General features: G+C 40.4%; 1 protein-coding gene across 1 annotated transcript in view; it reads left to right on the top strand.

Moving 5' to 3' along the window:
• UST (uronyl 2-sulfotransferase) overlaps nucleotides 1-22,390 on the top strand; it is a 617,990-nt gene that overhangs the window by 496,274 nt on the left and 99,326 nt on the right. The window contains exon 5 of the mRNA XM_077486689.1: nucleotides 17,357-17,510. Within this exon, the coding sequence (XP_077342815.1) occupies nucleotides 17,357-17,510 (154 nt within the window). The remainder of the gene's footprint in view (nucleotides 1-17,356; nucleotides 17,511-22,390) is intronic.

Below are 22,390 nucleotides of genomic sequence, written 5' to 3'. Positions count from 1 at the left end.
GGGGCGGTGTCGCATGGCTTTATGTCACATGGGTTGGTGTCACATGGTGACCCCGCCCCCTTGCGATGTCATAGTCCCCATGTGACATCAACCCATGTGACCAACCCATGTGACATAAAGCCATGTGACACCGCCCCTTGTCCCTATATAAGTGGCCGCGCAGTGCGTCCCTGGCATTCCGGCCGGAGAGATCGTCGAGGCAACATCTCCTGGAGAAGAAGAAGAAAAAGAAGAAGAAGAACGGAAGGCGGCGGCGACAGAAGACCGGGCCACCGCCTGTAAAAGAGCTATAAGAAGGCGCGGTGGCCCGGCAGAAGAACCGAAGAGGGGGACAAGACCCCCGAAGTCGGGAGAAGAGGCCGGCGGCGAGGAAGAAAGCCGGACTCCTCTGCTAGCAAAAGAGCTACAAGAAGATAGCGGAGGAGTCCGGCGAGAAGACCCCCGAAGACGGAAGACCCCCGGAGCTGTGCAATAAAGTATTTTATCTCGTGTGTTGTGTTTTTTTTGGTACTTTTATTTTACAGATGAATGGGTAGGGGTACATTGTACCCCATACTCATTCACATAGGGTGGGGGGCCGGTATCCCGGATTCCGATAAGCCCCCCGCTCGCAGACCCCGACAACCAATGGCCAGGGTTGTCGGGAAGAGGCCCTTGTCCTCATCAACATGGGGACAAGGTGCTTTGGGGTGGGGGGGCCACGCGGCCCCCCCTTCCCCAAGGCACCCCCCATGTTGAGGGCACGCGGCCTGGTACGGTTTAGGAGGGGGGGCGCTCGCTCGCCCCCCTTTCCTGGCCGGCCGGGTAGCGTGCTCGGACAAGGGTCTGTGGGGGACCCCCACGCCGATTTTGTACGGCGTTGGGGTTCCCCTTTAAGTCCATACTAGGCGGCGGGGCCAGCGACGTCTCCTTCGCGGGCCCCGCCTACCTGGATACCCGCTCGAAATGAGCGGACTTTTCTCCGGGCGGGAAAAGTCCGCTCATTTCAAAAGTACAGCGGACTGGCATACACACGGCCGGATTGTCCGCCGAAATGCGAGTCCGACGGACAGTATTACGGAAATTCTGAAATACTTAGTCCGCCAGACTGCACGCTGAAAAAGTCCGCTGAAGCCCACACACGAGCGGACTGTCCGCTGAAATGTGTTTCGGCGGACTAAGTTGGCCAGACAGTCCGCCCGTGTGTACGCGGCTTAAAAGTCTCACACATGTGGTATCGCCATACTCGGGAAGAGTAGCAGAATGTATTTTGGGGTGTAATTTTTTGTATGCATATGCTGTGTATGAGAAATAACCTGATAATATGACAATTTTGTAAAAAATTGAAATTAAAAAAATAAAAATCTTCATTTTGCAAAGAATTGTGGGAAAAAATTACAACTTAAAACGTACTGAAGGCCTGATCAGATGTGATCAATTTTCAGTGATTGTCACCATAGTTTGTAGACTGTATAACTTTTTACAAAGACCAAATAATACATTAATGTGGGTTATTTTTACCAAAGATATGTAGCAGTATAAATTTTGGCCAAAATTTATGAAGAAAACTTACTAATTAGCAACATTTTATGACAGAAACAAAGAAAAAGGTATTTTTTCACAAAATTTACGTTTTTTTTTATTTATAGCACAAAAAAATAAAAAAAACACTAGTGATTAAATACCACTAAAAGAAACTCTGTGTGGGGAAAAAAAGGATGCAAGTTTCATATGGGTACAGTGTTGCATGACTGAGTAATTGTCATTCAAACTGTGAGAGCGCTGAAAGCTGAAAATTGGTCTGGTCAGGAAGGGGGTGTAAGTGCACTGTATTGAGGTTGGTTAAGTGTAGTTCCACTTAGCTACAAATAAAAATTATTTTTACTGAAGCCAGATGAGTACAAAGATGGATTCTGATTGGTTGTTGTGGGTTACTTCAGGTAAAAATTGTCACTTAAGACAGAAATTCTCTAATAAATAAAGATTCAATTTAGTTACCCGTAGATCTAAAAGTGAAGTAACCTTTAAGATGCTCGCATTAACACCTTGGTATATTCTGATTTCACTTTAAAATATAAAATACTTTTACAAGCTTCAATAACTTGCAGCCTTAGGCCTTGGATGTTTTATAAAATGTGCTGTAAAGCTAGTACTGACGCCAGGAAAAAAATGGTGTTAAAAGTGCCATTTTATCCGCGTTTGCATTGGCGTCAGTACGCGTTTAGCTGGGTTTCTCTATCTCTATTCAACATCAATGGTTCCCTATTGGAGCCCATTGATTTGAATAGAAGTCACACCAGAAGTCAGATCAAGATGAGAATCTTGAGGGGGAACCCCGCTAAAATGTAAAAAGATCCAAGATCCATACCAGACCCTTATCTGAGCATGCAGCCTTGAAGGTCAGGAAAGGGGGGCAAGCCCCACCCCAAAGCACCTTGTCCCCATGTTGAGGGGGACAAGGGCCTCATCCCAACAACCCTTGCCTGTTGTTTGTCGGGGTCTGTTGTCTGGGTCTAGGGTGGGGGCCCCCAGATCCTGGTCCCCACCCTAGATGAATGAGTTTGGGGTACCATTCACCTAAAAAAAAAATCAAAAATTAACACACTACACAGGTTTTTAAAGTATTTTATTAAGGCAGCTCCGGCTCTTCTTCCTCTTCTGGCGACCTCTATGTCCTTCTGCTGGTCCTTCTCCCCTCTCTAGTTATTCTCCTCTGCGCTGTCCTCTCTCTCCGCTATGTTCTTGCTCTTTTGCAGGGTCTTCCCGCTCTTTTGCTGGGTCTTCTCCCTCTGTTCTTCTTCTGATGTTGACTCAATGCCATCTCCTAGTGTAATGCTGGGTCCGTCGTGTGCAATGACTTCTATTGGCAGGGCCACCCAATGATGTAAGTTGGAGGCCACGCCCCTTTTACGTTACCTCCTGGGGCATGATGGAGCGATGACAAGCACTGCAATACAGGTCATGTATTCTACTATTATTTGCCTCTGAACTCTGGAGGACTAAGCTGTGAGAGAGCATACACTTAGGGAAGATCATCATTATGCCCCGGGAGGTGACATCACAAGAAGCGTGGCCTCCAACTTACGTCTCAGCACACTCATCTTAATCTGACTTCTGGTGTGATTTCTATTCAAATCGCCGGATGAGGTTTAACGCTGTGTATACACAGTTAAGCCTCGTTAAATCACGCTTAACACCTTTTACTGGCGTCTGGTGTTTTTACAGCTCTAGCTCTGGAGCTTCAAAAGGTGCTGGTCCTGGGTTTTTTTTGGAGCTTAAAAACGCCTATGCCACTTACAGCTCTTAATGCCCTGTTGGGCATGGGGCCATAGGCTAACACGGAGAGGTGTTTTTAAGCTATGAAAAAGGCCACTAAAAGCGGCTGTAAAAACATGTGTGGGCATGAGGCCTTACTTTTATAAATGTTCAGTCCACCTTTCCATATTGCCTCTTAGCAGTGAGCTTCATTTACTTATGAAAGGGTCCCTCTTGCTATGAACAGGGCATTGTAATAAATTACAGTTTCATCTAGAAGTTCAGCCCCTATGGTGCACTTGCTTCCCTGTGCTCTGTTTTAGGTAATGGGGGGTTTAATGGAAAGAATGTTTAATGAAAAGTATGAGAAGTAAGAGACTACTAAGGCAACCTTTTCTTGATAAAAAATTTGTTTTCAATGCATTCTTTCTACTCAGTCACAGTTTTCTTCTGGTCGAAAGAGAATGCAGAGATGTCGATGTGTAGTTAGTCATTAACATTGGTATTTTGTGAGAGATGCATTAATATGATAACTTTACCAATAGGATAAGTGATTAGAGGTTATATTTGATGATAAACAAGATTGAAGCCAATTTTCATCAAAGAAATTTCCCACCCTAAGCCCTTGTACACATGGTCGGAGATTCCGACGGAATGTGTCCCATCGGACCGTTTTGTCGGTTAATCTGACTGTGTGTGGTCTCCATCGAACTGTTTCCTTCGGAGTATCCGACGGACCAAGTTTTCCAACTTGTCCGTAAAATTTTCCGACAAAATGCTCCGATCGGACATACTCCGATCATGTGTAGCCTACTTCGACGGACAAAGTGCCACGCATGCTCAGATCAAATTCCTAGACCAAAGCTATTGGCTACTAGCCAAACGTAGTCCCGTCATCACGTTATGTACAATCAGATTTTCCGACAACTTTGTCCGACCGTGTGTATGCAACAGTTTCGGACAAAATCCGTCGGACAAAATCCAACGGATTTGGTTGTCAGAATGTCCGACCCTGTGTACAAGGGCTTAGTATTACATTTCAATAGAAGTACATAATCCTGCTGGGAAATTTGTCATCCTGAATTTCACATTTAATTAAGAAACAGTTTCTGAAACCCTGATCTAAAAAAGCTTTGCAATTTTTTAGAGCAATACCAGAAATCTTTGGCACAATCCAATCTGTTTATATGCTTAGTTGGAAATATTAAATAATAGCCTGGGAATGTGAAAATCCACTGACCTTCCCAAAGGATTTTATTTCTTTTCAATCACAGTTAATGTAGTTGTGGTTGTACCAGTAGTCACCCCTTTCCAGGAGGTGATGGACATTGTGATAAATGTATATACTGCATAGTTTTCTTCCTTGTCTCATTGAATGTGAAAGATATCTTATATTTCCCAACATAAATTAAAATATACTGTTATGCCATTTATCTTGTGAAACAAAGATACACTCACTCTTTCCCCATCTACTGTGTATCACCACTGCGCTGAGCAAAAACTTTAAACTAAGCCACCACTTTATAAAAACAAAATGTGTACAATAATCCTTATCTTAACGATAGAATAAGCTAAGCTGAATATAATATAAATCCACACCAGTGAATTAAAAAATTCATCTGGTGGCATGCACTATATAATAATTTGTGTTAATTGATTTTGATACATATTATTTATTTATTTATTTTTCCTATTTTTGTATGCACCGGGCAGGGTTTGCACAGTGTAGTAACATTTAGTAATTCACGTTCACTGGAGTGGATCTATAGTATTCAATATTTTGTGTGAAATTTACAACATAAGTAAAGATGATTAAAGTGGTTGTAAACCCCTTACAACCACTTTAACCTACAGGTAAGCCTAGATTAAGGCTTACCTGTAGGTGCAAGAAATATCTCCCAAACCTAAAAGTTTTAGAAGATATTTGCAAGAACAATGGATTTCTTTTTTTCTTAAAGCGGAGGTCCACCCTAAAGTGGAGCTTCCGCTCATTGGAACCCTCCCCCCCATCCGGCGCCACAATTGGCACCTCCTGTACAGTACAGGTATCTGCACCCACTTCCGGCATAGATTCTGCAGAAGCTACGCCCCAGCTGCTTGCTGGGAAACACATGGATCCCAGAGACAGCGGGGACCATCCTTATTGCGCAGCGTGACTCGCGCATGCGCAGTAGGGAACCGGGAAATGAAGCCGCAAGGCTCCACTTCCTGATTCCCATACCCAAGATGGCGGCGGCAGCACCCGAGAGACGATCGAGAGATCGGCTTCGGGTGCCGACATCGCGGGCACGCTGGGCAGGTAAGTGTCATTATTTTAAAAGTCAGCAGCTGCAGTATTTGTAGCTGCTGGCTTTTAAAAAAAAAACAGCGGACTCCCGCTTTGAGGGGCTTTACTTCCTCTTTAAACGTGATCAATTTGTATCAACCATCCTCAAGTTGAATTAGTAGCTGCTTCCCTATTTAAAATAATAGTCCCATTGGAGTTTATTTACTAAAGCTGGAGAGTGAAAAATCAGGCTCACTTCTGCATAGAAACAAATCAGCTTCCAGGTTTTATTGCCAAAGCTTAATTGAGCAAGTTGAGGTTAAAAGCTGATTGGCTACCATGCACAACTGTACCAGATTCTGAGTGCTCCAGTTTTAGTAAATCGACACCATTCTGTAGACACATATCTGATAGGGTAGTGCTAAAAAGGAACACAAAAAAAATATCAAAATACACATTTTAAAATGCCTGTGCTAAAGAAATACAGTATATATTTTCTTTACAGCAGGAAAAATTAGGGAAACATGGGTCACATATCAGCAGTGGGGTTGCCTGTGCAACATTCTTTCACAGGCACCATAAAGGGGATCTAACAATCTTTGCAACACAGTTGGCACAAAATTTAAGTTATGCTGCGTACACACGACCGGACTTTCCGACAGACTAGGTCCAATGGAATCAGTCCGTTGGACTATCCAATCGTGTGTGGCCTAATCTGATCGTCTTTTGTTTAAAAAATCCGATGGACCTAGAAATAGAACATGTTTCAAATATGTCCGAAGAACTCAATCCCTATCGGGAAAACCGTTCGTCTGTATGCGGGTCGACGGACCAAATATGACGCAAGGGAAGCTATTGGCTACTGGCTATTCAACTTCCTTTTTTAGTCCTGTCTTATGTCATCAGGTTCAAAATGAATGGACTTAGTCCGTTCGTGTGTGTGTGTCCAAGTCCGTTCGTTCGGAAAGTCCATCGTAACTCTGCCAAAAGTCCGTCAGGAAGATCATCGGACCTAGTCTGCCAGAAAGTCTGGTCGTGTGTACGCGGCATTAGCTGTTATTTTATCGGAAGCAAAAGCAGGCCTGGATACATTTTCTCAATAAAAAAGAATAGAAGCAGTACAATTAAGGGTTTTGCCTCTCTATGTAGATGCAGAGTTATTTTATAGTCAGAAACAAAAGGATTGTCAAGTAGCTAGGAGTAAATTTACTGTTTGTGGTACTGCACAGGGCCCAATTACATAACCTCTTACTATTACATTTGGAGCCCTTATTTAAAAACGTTGAGCCAATCTGATCTTCCCTATAGTGTGTGCTCTCTCACAGCTTAGTCCTCCAAAGTCCAAACAAATACAGTAGTATACATGACTTGTATTGCAGTGCTTGTCATCGCCCCATCATGCCCCAGGAGGTGACTTCACAAGGGACGTGGCCTTCAACTTACGTCATCGGGTGGCCCTGCTCCATGCCAATATAAGTAATTTCACACGGCGGACCCTGCATTCCACTGGGGCAGGACCCCCCTGCCCTGAAGTACCCCCCCATGTTGAGGACATGTGGCCTGGTATGGTCCAGGAAGGGGGACCCTCACTCGCCTCCCACTTTGCTGACCTTCCAGGCTACATGCTCAAATAAAGGTCTGGTATGGATCTTGGGGGGGTTTCCCTTAAAATCCACACCAGACCAAAAGGTCTGGTATTGTCTTGGGGGGGAACCTCACACAAACATTTTTTTTTACATTTTGGCAGGGTTCCCTTTCAAGATTCTCAGCACACAAGTTGCACCGCAAGTCGAATCATTTTGACCCAGCTTTTGGTCATAGGGAGCCATTGATTTTGAATAGAGACAGAGAAATGCCGGACAAGGCTTAACACTGTGTATACAATGTTAAGCCTTGTTAAATCGCATTTAACACCTTTTACCCGTGTCTGGCATTTTTACAGCTCTAGCGCTGGAGCCTCAGAAGGTACTGGCCCGGGGTTTTTTTTGGAGCTTAAAAACGCCTATGCCACTTACAGCTCCTAAATGCCTTGGAGGGTATGAGTTTTTGCTTTCACAAGATGGTACATAAATGAAGAGTGTCCCATGTGCTGGTGGCTGCTCTGTTCCTTGAAAACTTCAGTCTTTGCCTGCCACCTGCATACCCCAAAGCTGGGACATTCTGGTGCTGCAGGGCTTAATACGAGCGCCTCCAACTTTTCTGCCCCCCCACTGCATTCATAAAAGCTGTACTTTCAGTTCTTATTTGTTTTCGAATTTCTTTTTATTAATTTTTCAATATAAAACACAATTTACAACATCCATTAACACAAACAATGTATATACATCTATAAAAGGCTCTTCATAATACCAAAATACCTTTACCAAATCGCCTCTTAATTTCCTCTATTTTCTTTATTAATCATTCACACCCCATGCAGAGAAAAGAAAAAAAAAGCCCAAATTAACCCAATTTTCCTCATCCTCCCCCCCCCCCCCCCATTCCCTCTCCTCCTCCTATTTCCCTTTATCACCCTATAAGTACTAATATTTCCCAACTTAATCATAAATATTCTATTCTTGTTGAGGACCGAAAATCTTCCCACTTTTGCCATGTTGCTGGCATTTGATGTTTAGAGCCTTCTTCTCTTATCTGTTTTTCCATATTATAAATTTCGTTCATTTCGCATATCCATTCTGTCACTGTTGGACTACTTGATTCTTTCCATTTTCTTGCTATCACTGTTCTAGCTGCCAATGTCATATGGTGTAAAATGTCTTCTTTAATAGCCTTTATTGAATCTGATATTAGTGAAAATAATGCAATGTTTATATTTGGACATATCTCTATTCTGACCACGCTCTGGTAGATCTCAAATATCTTATTCCAGAATTTTCTCACCTTATGACATCCATACCATATGTGATCCATTGTCCCCCTTCCTGTCTTATATCTCCAGCATTTCTCTGTATTCTCCTTATTTATTGTACTCAGAGCTACTGCACTCCAGTACCATATCGTTACTATTTTATAATTTCTCTGTTGATATTTAGTCGCTGTAGATGCATTATGTATTATTTTAAGATTCCCATTCTTCCTCTGACATTACAATGCCTGTTTCTTCTTCCCAGTTTTTCATTCCTACTAATTCTCTAATAGATCCAGAGGAAAGTAGTAAATCCTATGTTTTAGATAATTTCTTAATCAATTTGTGTTAATTTATTATTATTTGTTCGAATTTGGTTATTTGTCTATTTATTTGATGTTTATTTGTTTCTATAAATGTTTTTAATTGATTATATTGTAACAAACTATTTTTAAATTCAGGTCCCAACTCTTGAAGTTTTGGCAATTTTCCATCCACTAGGATCTGTGCCACCCTAGCGTTCTCCAATTTATTCCATTTTAAATATTTTGTAGTTTCAAAGGCTGGCAAAAATTCTGGATTGGAGAACAGTGAGGTCATAGGTCCAGCCATAGTGAACAATTTCCCTTCCCTTATTACGGCATCCCATATTTTAAGTGTAGCTCTTACAAAAATCTGTAAATCTTTTTTATTTGGTCTTAAATGGGGCTTTATCCATGGGAAATATTAAAGCTGTAACCCTATAATGTCTTCTTCTAGATTAACCCATTGTTTATTTTCCGTGTTATGATGCCAATCAATTATTCTCATTAACAATGCTGCTTGTAAATATTTTAAAAAATCAGGTAGTGCTAGTCCTCCATTTTTTTTTGTTCTAGTTAATATTTCTCTTCTTATCCGGGTTTTTTTTTTAGCCCAAATAAAGCTTCCTATTGCTTTTCTTAATTCCGTCATTGATTTTCTTGATGGGTCTAGAGGTATTGTTTGAAAGATATATAATAATTTTGGCAATATCTCCATCTTTACTATATTTATTCTACCCATCCAAGAGTGTGTTATTTTAACGTATCATCATCTAACGGATCATCATCTCCAATTTCTCATAGTTTACTTTAAACTTACTTAATTCCCCAAATTGCTTAAGTTCTTTTATTAAATTAGGAATTGTTATAATAGGGTTAGTTACATATATTAGCAAATCATCTGCATATTCAGCTGTTTTAGATTCTTTGTCTTTAACTTTTATTTCTTGAATATCTTTATTTTCTCTTATTGCATTAATGAGATGTTCCATTACCAATATATATAACAATGGGGAAAGAGGACATCCTTATCTTGTTCCATTTGATTTCAAAAATGGAGAAAGGGAGGGACTTTAGGACTCTAAAGGCACCAATATGAACTTGTAGAATACAGTAAACTCTTTTTATATAAATGTATTCAGAAAATTGAATAAGTTTAGACAACAATGATTAAAAACCATAGACAGAGATTCTATCCATACATGCACTGGGATCTATATCAGCAAAAACCATCATGATATACTATAGTGAAATCCTAATCATATATAATGGCTATTATCTTAGACCAAAATATGATGAATATTCAAATATGTAGTCACTGTAGTGATGAGCTGATATGGCATCCCAGAAAATTGCCCGACATGTTTCGCGTTCCAATGACGCTTCTTCTGGGGCGCAATAAAAACTCTAATTAAAAAATAAGAAGAGGAAATACATATTACAAATTATAATTTGACAATAAAGTGAACAATATAAAAGAAAAAAGGTGTGTACATATTGTTTGTGATTATATATAAGTTGAGGGAATAGAATAAGAAAGAAAATTAACAAATAAAGTATATTGCAATGCTCGTCATCAAGGACAGCGCGGATCTGTGCACGCATGGGCCAGTCATATGGAGAAAATTTGTGGGGGCATGCATGCTATTATGTAAGAAAAGATTTATTATTTGTCTTGTATTATAGAACAAAAGGAAAGTAGCAGATAGACACACAGTTAGATCCTACCTCAAATCTCTCCATAGGTGGCGCTAATGGTCAGAAAATTTGAATATTACATAGATTGATATTGCATGGGTAAGTTGATGGGATAAAGATAATAAGGAAAACATATAAGTATACATATATAGCTGGAATTATAAATCTACGAAGCAGATTCATATAATATAATAGGTTTTAGAGCAAATGTATTCTATATGCTAGTAAGGATAAAAGAGACGCTCACCGGGATCCAAAAGACGCTTTGTGTATAATAAGGAAGGTCATTCAAAGGGTTGGCTTCAGGGTACAGCCAAAAAAGCCCAATATAAAGAAAGGTGTCTGTAAGTTAAAAAGGGGAAGCACTAATATGACTAGACCAGCAGGAAAGAGTATCAAAATAGGAGCACAGACCATACAAGTAAAGAGATGTGATATCTTATATTCACAGCGTTGGATGTAGTGCGCCGCAGCAGCGTGCCAAACCAGAGGGGGTAAGTGTAAAAATGTCTCTGAGAGACGCTGACACAGCGTCTCTCTAAAAGGGATACATGCCCGCCAAAGGCCAAAAAGTAACACTTGCAAGCACTTGTGCCTGGCAGTAGTAAGAAGAGAAAAGCTTTTTCAGCTACTTCACTACTTGCTGCACATGCTTTGCCCTGCTTAGCCTGCTCCCATCCTACAACCTCTTCATAAAGAACCTCCCACTTCAGGCCTACCTGACTTTTATTTTTAATAAAGGGAATTGCCCAAATTTAATGCCAGCTATGACAATAGGTTGGTAAATATGTGGTGCTTTAGTGCCTACTACTGTACTTCTTTTCTGTGGTGACATGCATCAAATAAAGGGCAACTTTGCCTCTGTCAGCAAAAAGTGCACGTTTCAGCCCTGAAATTCAAAAAAGGGCTCTCGCAAAAGAAAAAAATATATACCTCCCCACAGGCACTAAAACCTAATTGGTAGAAAGGTGGGCAGCATACTGTATGGCATAGAGTAGGAGACTAAGGCCTATCTCAGAGATACTAAGGATCTTTTAAAATCCCTTGATGAAATTAAATTGAATTTTGAAGAACCGGTCTTTATGGTTACTGCGGATGTATCATCTCTTTATACCATCATCCAACATGATGATGCATTACTAGCCCTGAACTGGGCTTTAAGTAAATGAGATGACATTCCGCATAGCCAGAAAACCTTTTTAGGTAAATATTTAGATTTCTGTATTTCTGGTATCGGGGTGTTTTTTTCACCCAACGGATTGGTGTTGCTATGGGGGCAAAATTTGCTCCCAGCATCGCCAACTTGCTTATGGCTGAATGGGAGAATAGATATATTTTCAACACCCAGAGACCGAGACTATTATTTTATCGTTAGGTATATAGATTACATAATACTCATCTGGGTGGGCCCTAAGTATACTTTGGAAGAGTTTCTCTCCTACCTGAACCAGAATAATAACAATACTAAACTAGACTTTCAGATTAGTGACACCAGTATACATTTTTTGAATATCACCATTGAACGATCTGCAAATCAGGCTGGACACAAAAGTCTACTTTAAACCAACAGATAGAAACAGTTACTTGTCTGTAAATAGTGGTCACCACCCGATATGGATTCGAAATATTCCTAAGTCAAACATAATTGCAGTAAACATGAGGACTTTGTTTTACAATCTGGAATTTTGAAAGATACATTTGTATAGAAAGGTTATAATGGTGACACTCTAGAAAGGACCATCTGTGAAATAGGTGCTATCCCTAGGAGCCAATGTCTTGCTGATAAAATCTATAAGGATGAAAGCAATCCACAACAATGGGGATTCATTTCAGATTTCCATTGTCAGTATAGGGAAGTAGAGGACATCTTTAAAAAACACTGGCATAGCCTTTGAATGGATAGGCACTTGGGACCTTTATTACCGGATCGACCCAAGTTTATATATAGGAAAGCACCTAACTTTGGTGACCAAGTATTTAAAATGATTATGGATGCCCCTGGACAACAAAAAATACATATAGACAAAAAAGGTTTCTTCTTGTTGCAATACTTTCTGTCACACCGTATTCGCACAGCGGTCTTACAAGCGCCCTTTTTTTGGGGAAAAAATACACTTTTTTCAATAAAAAAAATAAGACAACAGTAAAGTTAGCCCAATTTGTTTTATATTGTGAAAGATAATGTTACGCCAATAAATTGATACCCAACATGTCAAGCTTCAAAATTGTGCCTGCTTGTGGAATGGCGACAAACTTTTACCCTTAAAAATCTCCATAGGTGTGGTTTAAGCATTTTTACAGGTTGCATGTTTTGAGTTACAGAGGAGGTCTAGACCTAGAATTATTGCTCTCGCTCTATCGATCATGACGATACCTCTCGTGTGTGGTTTGAACACTGTTTTCATATGCGGGCGCTACTCACGTATGCGTTCACTTCTGCACATGAGCTCGGCGGGACGGCTGGGGCCATCTTCCCCTCACTCATCTCCAAACCCAGGAACGAGAAGGATCCAATCGCCTCCGCCACTACCGGCAGCTCCGGTAAGCGGTAGAGAGCACCGCAGAGTGGCAGGAGGGGGGCCCTCTCCCGCCGCCGATAACAGTGATCTTGTGGCGAATCCGCCGCAGATACCACTATTATCAGAAGCCGGACCGCCCACTGAAGAAGAGGATACCAGGGTTATGGCAGCTAACTGCTGCCATAACAAAGATATCCCTCTTCGAAGATAGGCTGTATATCGCCATGTGGCGGTCCAAAAGTGGTTAACTAGGTGAATATATTAATTGAGTCAGAAATTTTTTGTGTTTGCATTTAATTTATATTCATTATTGTTATTGCCCTTTACGGCTGATGCCATTTGGTCAAACATATTACTGTAAACGGTTTGATATCATCATGATCAATTCAATTATATCATTTACATGTTTTTAGTATTACGTTTTTCACTGTAATGATGGATTTTTAAATTTATGTATTTGGGGTAATGAGTTGTATATCGAATTGCAGTGTCATTTCTACAGCACATATAAATGTATACATGGTGGATGCTTGATATATCATTCCAGCGGGGAGATCGAGTGGGATGGTAGTACTTAACCACTTCCCATCCAGGCCAATTTCTCTCCTACATGTAAAATGCATCATTTTTTTGCTAGAAAATTACATAGAACCCCAAGCATTATCTATGCTTTTTTAGCAAAGACCCTAGAGAATACAATGGCGGCAGTTGCAACTTTTTATCTCACACGGTATTTGTGCAGGAATTTGTCGAACACTTTTTTTTGGGGAAAAAAAAAATATTTCATGCTTTAAAAAACAAAACATTGAAGTTAGCCCAATTTGTTTTGCACAATGTGAAAGATGAAGTTATGCAGAGTAAATATATACCTAACATGGGATGGCGCCAAACTTCGGTACTTAAAAATCCCCATATGTAATGCTTTCAAAAAAAAATTCTGGTTACATGTTTTGAGTTACAGAGGAGGTCTAGGGCTAGAATTATTGCTTTTGCTCTAATGTTCGTGACGATACCTCATGTGTAGTTTGAACATTATTTTCATATGTGGACAGGACTTGCGTATTCTGCGTGCGAGCACACAGGGACAGGAGTGCTTTAATTTTTTATTTTTTTTTACACTTTAAAAATATATATAAATGTTGATCACTTTTATTCCTATTACAAGGAATGTAAACATCCCTTGTAATAGGAATATGGCATGATCGATCCTCTTTACAGTGAGATGTGGGGTCAATAAGACCCCACATCTCACCTCTAGGCTGGGAAACCTGAAATCCAAAAAAAAATAAAAAATTATCTCTGCTTCCCAGCCGAGGTGGTACCATTCGTTTGAATGCAGTGAGTCAGTAGAAGCATCAGAGGGTGGTGGGAGGGGGGTCATCCCCTCTTGCCACCCGTAAGAACGATCAAGTGGTGGAACAGCCGCTATGATAGTTCTTATGGTGTAGGGAATCATTGGCTGAAAAAGCCAATATCTGAATGATGCCTGTAGCTGCAGGCATCATTCAGATATACCCGCTCAAATTCAAGGACGTCCTATTACGCACCTTGGGTGGAAAGTAGTTAAATTAGGTTGCCGTGCCTTACAGCCAATCCCAAGACAAAGTCGGTATGACGAAACACATCGGGAGTGTTTTTGGTTGAGGTAGTCGGGCGAAATTTTACGTTTCTTATTCTAGCTGCGACGTGATATTTCTGAAATTATACACAATGTTCATGGCCTTCTGGTAAGTGCACTACCATTAGGCTGGGGATGTAGTGCTATGCTTAAATAAACTCTTTTTACGGTATAACACTATCTGGAGTTTATTTTCTCCACATATTACGGTTTTCCTTGGACGATCGGATGTCGTTCTAACCCAGAGGGGTGATTGCTCTTTTTGCCAAAACACGAGAGTATGAGGCAATATTAGCTGGTGAATTTACATCTGACTGGGGAAGTGGTGCCACGTTTACTCACTTGGTGTGGTGACAGTTGGATGTTCAGAAACAAGGAGTGTGATTATGAAGCTATTCATGGACTATTAATCTCTGTTACACCCTATCACTGTGAGGTTTTTTTAACGTAAAATTGCTATCTGTTAGCGCTACTATTTACCTATTCTATATGTTTATGTGTAATATATTGTCATTTATAAGGATGAGCCAAACACCTCCCGGTTCGGTTCACAGCAGAACATGCGAACGAGAAAAAATGTGATTGAACGTGTGAACACTGTTAAATTCTATGGGACATGAACATGAAAAAACAAAAGTGCTAATTGTAAAGGCTTATATGCACGTTATTGTCATAAAAAGTATTTTGGGACCTGGGCCCTGCCCCGGGGACATGTATCAATGCAAAAAAAAGTTTTAAAAACGGCAGTCTTTTTTGGTAGCAGTGATGTTAATAATGCTTAAAGTCAAACAATAGAAAGTGAAATATTCCTTTAAATTTCATACCTGGGGGGGGTGCCTATAGTATGCCTGTAAAGTGGCACATGTTTCCCGTGTTTAGAACAGTCCGGAAGCAAAATTATATTTTCGGAAGGAAAAAAAGTAATTTAAATTTACTCGTGGCTATAATGAATTGTCGGTCCTGGAAATGCACATAAAAGTCATTAAAAAAAACAGCATGGGATCCCCCCACAGTCAATTACCATTGAGTCTGGTATGATTGAGGGGAACCCTGAACCAAAGTTTTTAAAAAATTTGCATGGGGGTCCCCCCAAATTCCATACCAGGTCCTTCAGGTCTGGTATGGATATTAAGGGGAACCCCACGTCAATTTAAAAAAAAATGGCGTGGAGATCCCCACAAAAATCCATACCAGACCCTTATCCGTGCGTCCCCCGTCCTGAACCGTACCAGGCCACATGCCCTCAACATGGGGAGGGTGCTTTGGGGTACCCTCCAAAACACCTTGTAAGGGCCTCATCCTCACAACCCTTGCCCGGTGGTTGTGGGGGTCTGCGGGTGGGGTGCTTATCAGAATCTGGAAGCCCCCTTTACCAAGGGGACCCCCAGATCCCGGCCTCCCCCCTGTGTGAAATGGTAACGGGGTACAAATGTACCCCTACCATTTCACAAAAAAAAGTGTGAAAATGGTAAAAATAAAACACAAGACACGGCTTGGGACAAGTCCTTTATTAAAAAATTTAAAAATAAAAGTGTCCCACGAACTCCATTCATCTTCTTCTCTCGCCGTGAGTAGTTTTAAATTACTTTTTTTCTTTAGAAATGTAATTTTGCTCTCGGACTGTTCTAAACACGGGAAACATGCGCTTTACAAGCATACTATAGACACCCATCGGGTACGAAATTTAAAGGAATATTTCACTTTTATTGTTTCACTTTAAGCATTATTAAAATCACTGCTCCCGAAAAAATTTCAGTTTTTAAAACTTTTTTTTGCATTGATACATGTCCCCTGGGCAGGATCCAGGTCACCAAACACTTTTTATGACAATATCATCCATATAAGTCTTTAAAATTAGCACTTTTGATTTCTCCCATAGACTTTTTAAATGGTGTTCCACGGCTTTCGTATTTGCCGCGAACACCCCAAATTCTTTGCTATTCGGCGAGCACCCGATGTTTGAGTCGAACTTACATTCAACTCGAACATCGGGCTCATCTCTAGTCATTTATATGTTTTTCTCTTTATAGTGGGTGCTATACGTTTTTATTATTACTGACTAGTTCTGTGGCGCGGTGTTTTGGTCTTTGTTAGTAGTGCATTTTAAATATCTTATTACTGCAAAGCATAGGAATTGCAGATGTAGCTGCTATGTGCAGGCCAACCTCTGCATCAATACCAAAAAATACAGGTAAAATATACTGTAAATGAAAATAATTTGCATAACTACAACCAAAACACAAATGTTTCCACTAAAGGGGTACCTTAAACCCTCTAAAGGTATGGTATACCTGGTGGTCATTAGTTTTGGTCATCCCTGGTGGTCCTGGTGGCATCCCTGGTGGTCCTGGGTGGGCATCCTCGCGGGGATGGGGGGGGGGGGCTGCGCTGCTAACCAATCCCCCCCCTCAGGAGAGCTGCCAAACGGCTCTCCTCTATTTGCGTCTGTCAGACGCGAGTGAGGAAAAGCGGATACATGGCTTTTCCTGTTTATACCTTGAGCAGCTGTGCTTGGACACAGCTGATCAAGTGGTAAAGAGCCTCCATCGGATCATAGTTGCGGTGTTATCCTGATCACGTCATATGATGTCCGGTCAGGATAACAGAACCACTTTGTGCATGTCATATTGCTAGCTTTTAGATCTGTTATGACTGCTGCTTCCAATTATTTAATACAGGATATATGCTGGATATTCATAGATCCTGGGTTAAAGGCTTGCACATTTGGGTGATTATATGCTGGCAAAGCCTCCCCCCCCCCCCCTTTTTTTGGAACCCTCTCATGTACCACGTAAACAAAACCACTTGATTAGCGTACTGTGAGATCAGTACTGAATACCGGCTAATATAATAATTTTTGTTCTATGTTTTTAGGTTTGGTGCAGAACAACCAGTGTACATTAACATAATTCGAGACCCTGTAAACCGATTTCTCTCCAACTATTTTTTTCGACGATTTGGAGACTGGAGAGGAGAACAGAATCATATGGTCCGTACACCAGGCATGAAGGAAGAGGAGAGGTACTTGGTAAGTTTGGTAAAGTACAGAAGTTTCAGTTTAGGCTAGGAACCCCAAGGAATTAATAACTAAATATTACTTCTTTCTACATTATAGTCTATTTGGAATTGTATACGACTTCCCCTGTTTCTCCTTTGACAGCTGAGGTGGGGGGATGGGTCTGACCACTGTGTGCAGAAGGACCTATGTGCTAGAATTACAGCCACAAACGCTCCCGTTTTTCAGTCACAACAACATTTTATTTACATAATTTATAGTGGTTAAGTGCAATCAAGTGGGTAGAGTTTTCTGAATACCTCCTCCAGTCCAATGTTTGCATTAGCACTGGCTTTCAAAGAGCTTGTCAGGAGCCAATTTTTGAACATGCGCAAAAAGCAATTAACATGGGGATGTCGTTTTAATTTAAGAAAATTGGAATACCTATCTGTCTGGCATTTAAAGGGACTGTCTCTCTTTGGTAAACAAATACCTTTGTCCCTCTTTCTTCCTTTGTTGTCCCTTTCTGAAGGATATAACATTATAAAGAAAATGTATTCTTTAATTATCAAAAGTCTTGTTCTGCACTAAACTTTTAATCCAAACTCAACTCAAACTCAATATTATCACATTTATTATCTTAAAGCGGTAGTAAACCCGCACATTTTTTATTTTATTTTTTTAAACCTGCAAAGCAAAAGGCATAATGAGCTAGTATGCACCGCATACTAGCTCATTATGAAATACTTACCTTAGAACGAGGCCCCGACATCTGGCTCGATCCACGCCGAGGGAGCTGACATCCACTCACAGCGCCGGAGCCGCGATACCCGGAAGAAACACCAAGGGAGCATGTCAGCTCCCTCGGCGTGGAGATATCGTCACTCCCGCGCATGCGCGCGGGAGATTTAATTCCGGCCGGCCGGCCACTGCCGGATTTTCAGGCCGAGAATCCCCTTGTGCGCATGCGCCGCTGAAGTCAGCGGCGCATACCGAGGGGAATATCTCCTAAACCGTAAAGGTTTAAGAGATATTTTTTTTACCTACAGGTAAGCCTTATTATAGGCTTTCCTGTAGGTAAAAGTAAAAAAATCGAGTATACAACCACTTTAAGAAGCCCAGTAATAATGAAAGTGGTGTTAAAAATGCACTGTTAGTTTAACCAATATTTTTTTCCATATTAATTCTTACCCATCCGCATAACTGGAGGTGTGACAGAGGTATTTCCTTGTGTCCCCTGTGTATCCCTCTTTAGTCTTTTAAAATGTTGAGAGGCATTACAGCAAACCTCTGGGATTTTAAAAGGTCAAATAAAAAAAATTCCTGTAGGGAGAGTGGGTGGGTATCTCAACAATAAAGTCCCGAAGGTGCAGTATTCAGAGCACTTCACCTTTTCTACATTTTGGCAAAAGCATTTTGGTAAAAGCGATAAATACTCATGTACATGTATTTTTATAAATTTGCAAATATTTTAAACAAACTTCTTTCATGTTGACATTGTGGGGTATTGTTTGTAGAATTTTGAGGAAAATAATGAATTTAATCAATTTTGGAATAAGGCTGTAACATAACAAAATGTGGAAAAGGTGAAGCACTCTGCATACTTATCAGAATGCACTGTATATGGCAAATGGTCTGATGGTTTAAAGTGATACCTTGCTCACATTTTTATCAAATAAAATAAATGCAGTATATTTAACCACTTACAGACCGGACCATTATGCTGGTCAAAGACCAGACCACTTTTTGCGATTCGGCACTGCGTCGCTTTAACTGACAATTGCGCGGTTGTGTGACGTGGCTCCCAAACAAAATTGACGTCCTTTTTTCCCCCACAAATAGAGCTTTCTCTTGGTGGTATTTGATCACCCCTGCGGTTTTTATTTTTTGCGCTATAAACAAAAATAGAGCGACAATTTTGAAAAAAACGCATAATTTTTTACTTTTTGTTATAATAAATATCCCCCAAAAATATATAAAAAAACATTTTTTTCCCTCAGTTTAGGCCGATACGTATTCTTCTACATATTTTTGGTAAAAAAAATCGCAATAAGCGATTATTGATTGGTTTGCGCAAAAGTTATATACAAAATAGGGATAGTTTTATAGCATTTTTATTAATCATTTTTTATTATTTTTATTTTTTTACTAGTAATGGCGGCGATCAGCGATTTTTATTGTGACTGCGACATTGTGGGGGACCCATCGGACATTTTTGACACATTTTTGGGACCATTGTCATTTATACAGTAATCACTGCTATATAAATGCAGTGATTCCTGTGTAAATGACACTGGCAGTGAAGGGGTTAACCAGTGGGTGGCAGTGTAGGGGTTAAGTGTGCCTAGGTGTGTGTTACTAACTCTGGGGGGGTTGGGCTTTCATTTAGTGAACACTGATCTCTGCTCCAATCACATGGAGCAGAGATCAGCGTCACTAGTTGCTAGGCAGAATGGAGAAATGCTGTTTACACGGCATTTCCTCCATTCAGCCGTCCCGTGAGACGATCGCGGCCTGACCGGACTCACGGGGGTCCCGACCAGCGCGGGAGCACGCCGCGGGCGGCGCGCTCCCGATGGCAGGGCGGCATTGAATATTGGACGTACCTGTACGCCACTATGCCTGCCCGTGCCATTCTGTCGACGTGCATCGTCGTACGCTGGTCGGGAACCGGTTAAATACACTGTACGTAGAATGTACCTTTTTCTCTCTCTTCCTTTGTTTCATCTTTCAAATGCAAGCTTTTTTTCTGCTATTCCTAGACTCCCTGTTCTAGGTGACTACATTTGTTCTTCATACCCCCTTCTGTATGTGAACATATTCACCCTCTCCTGCTTGCCCCTGAGATGAACTACACATCTACATATAGACACATCCAGCTCTGTGGGATTTTATTATGTGTAGACAGAACATGTCACCAAAAATAACAGTACTGCTCACTCTACACAAGTAGCTGTGAAAAGCATCAGTAGAGAATAGGTAGCATGCACAGCACAAAAGGAAACCTGAAAACAACCATAACCTTTTAAACAGAAATAAATAAAATAGCGAATAGCTGATATACTTAATATTTTAGAATGATTGATGTAAAAAAAAGGTGCTTTAGCTTTACTTTACCTTACCTTTGCTTCGATTGAACAAACTTTATTTAACTTGCATGAAGTATCATTAATCAAATACATCACTGCCTGTATAGCCAGACATTTTTTAATCTTCGCTTGTACATGAAAATCATTGTGTTTAGCAAACATTTAGCTTCAGCGGGCATATACCAAGCATTTAGAAAGGATGCATTATATTTTAAGGGTTTCTTACTTGATAAATGCTTTCTAAAGCCTGATAAAAGCTTGTTAAAATCTAGAGTATACTTGTTAAAGGTACATCAGCTATCAGTATTAATATCTTTGTTCAGAACCAGATTAGAGATGAAGGGCTCTTAGAGGGCTTCAGGAAAGCAAAGTTCTTAAAGCGGATGTTAACCCTCACATATACATAGTGAAGTGAACAGCCTCAGATGATACACAGAGATTAAACAAATCTCCCTACATAAGTTTTACATGTATATCTGCTCTCTTCAGCTGTATATATGCTTTATAAAGTGCACGTCATGTTAAAGTTTTTCTCTTCCTGGTTATCACTGGGAGTGGATTATTGGCATGTAGCCAAGACAGCTGATTGGAGGAAAGGCATACATCCCCTCTCCTCATAGGCAAAGGAAGAAAGCAGCTCTGCTCTTAGATGACAACCTGACTGCTAATCCATTTATAGCAACCTCATCTGACACGCTTCAATTTCCCATCTCAAAATGTGTGAGAAGTTGTCAGGCTAATACTAGAGCTACGGAGCAAGAGACCGCTTTGGGATATTGTGCTTCGGAGAGACATAACGAAACATTGCAGATATATGTGCCCAGCTCAAATTTCATGAATCAGATTTACATTCACTTTAAATACAGTGCAAACCTATGTTAAATGTGATGCTTTTTAAGCTAGCAACAATTCAATTTGCCTATGGTACATAGTGCTAACGTTCCTTTTGTTTTTGTCGGATAGTATAGGTGTAGCAAGGCCATATTTATTTCTATGATCTCATCAGCCAAGGTAGTAGCCACAGATTTTCTGATCACTATTCCCCATGGCTGGTGGATGGTACATCTATTTATCAGTACCAACCCTTTCACTGCCAGGCCCTGAATTCTACTTTAAATTTAGGGGGCCAGGTCATTTTTTTATTTTTTTTCCATAGTTTTTTTTTTTTTTTTTTTAACCTTTCAGAGTTTCTGAAAAAAAAAAAAAAAACAAGGTTGTCCATCCTGCAGCTCACAGGTGCATGAAGCCCAAGACAGCTATGAATGCGGCTCAACACAAAAACAGAAATGTACTTTAAAATGTTAAAAAAAAATTTTTATGTAAAAATGCTTTTAAACGTAGCAAAAACACGTGCCCTAAGAAAAATTTTACCATGTCTATTCCTAAGGAAGAATATCACACTCTTCACAGTCACGGCTTATTCATGCCATCAGTTTTTAGCTGCACCTATATTTGTGAGCAACTATCTTCAAGGATGAAGCACACAAGCACCTTGCTGGCCAAGACAATTCCTTTTTTTCCAGTGTGCCCAGGAAGGTCAAAAGATTGGACACCCCTACCCCAAAACATTTTCTGAAAGAAAAGGACTGGTAGAATAAAAAGAAGGTGCTACTGTTTTTTTAGGTTCCGTGATGGTCAAGCAAATGTTTATCAAAATTATAATCTTGTTAAAAATACACAAACATCATTATTAGCCAACAGAAACACAGCAAAACGTATATACTTACAAAATTCCTGCTTAATTTCTACAAAAGATAAAACTGCATTAAGTTAAGAAAAAGCTAATATTTGCAAATTTTAACCACTTGAAAATTTACCGCCCCC

The sequence above is a fragment of the Lithobates pipiens genome, unplaced genomic scaffold, assembly GCF_037356315.1.
Source record: "Lithobates pipiens isolate NorthernLeopardFrog02 unplaced genomic scaffold, aLitPip1_a1.2 Scaffold_18, whole genome shotgun sequence".
Lineage (NCBI taxonomy): Eukaryota > Metazoa > Chordata > Amphibia > Anura > Ranidae > Lithobates > Lithobates pipiens.
Note: the sequence above shows the minus strand (reverse complement) of the source record. Positions and strands in the feature narration are given on the sequence as shown.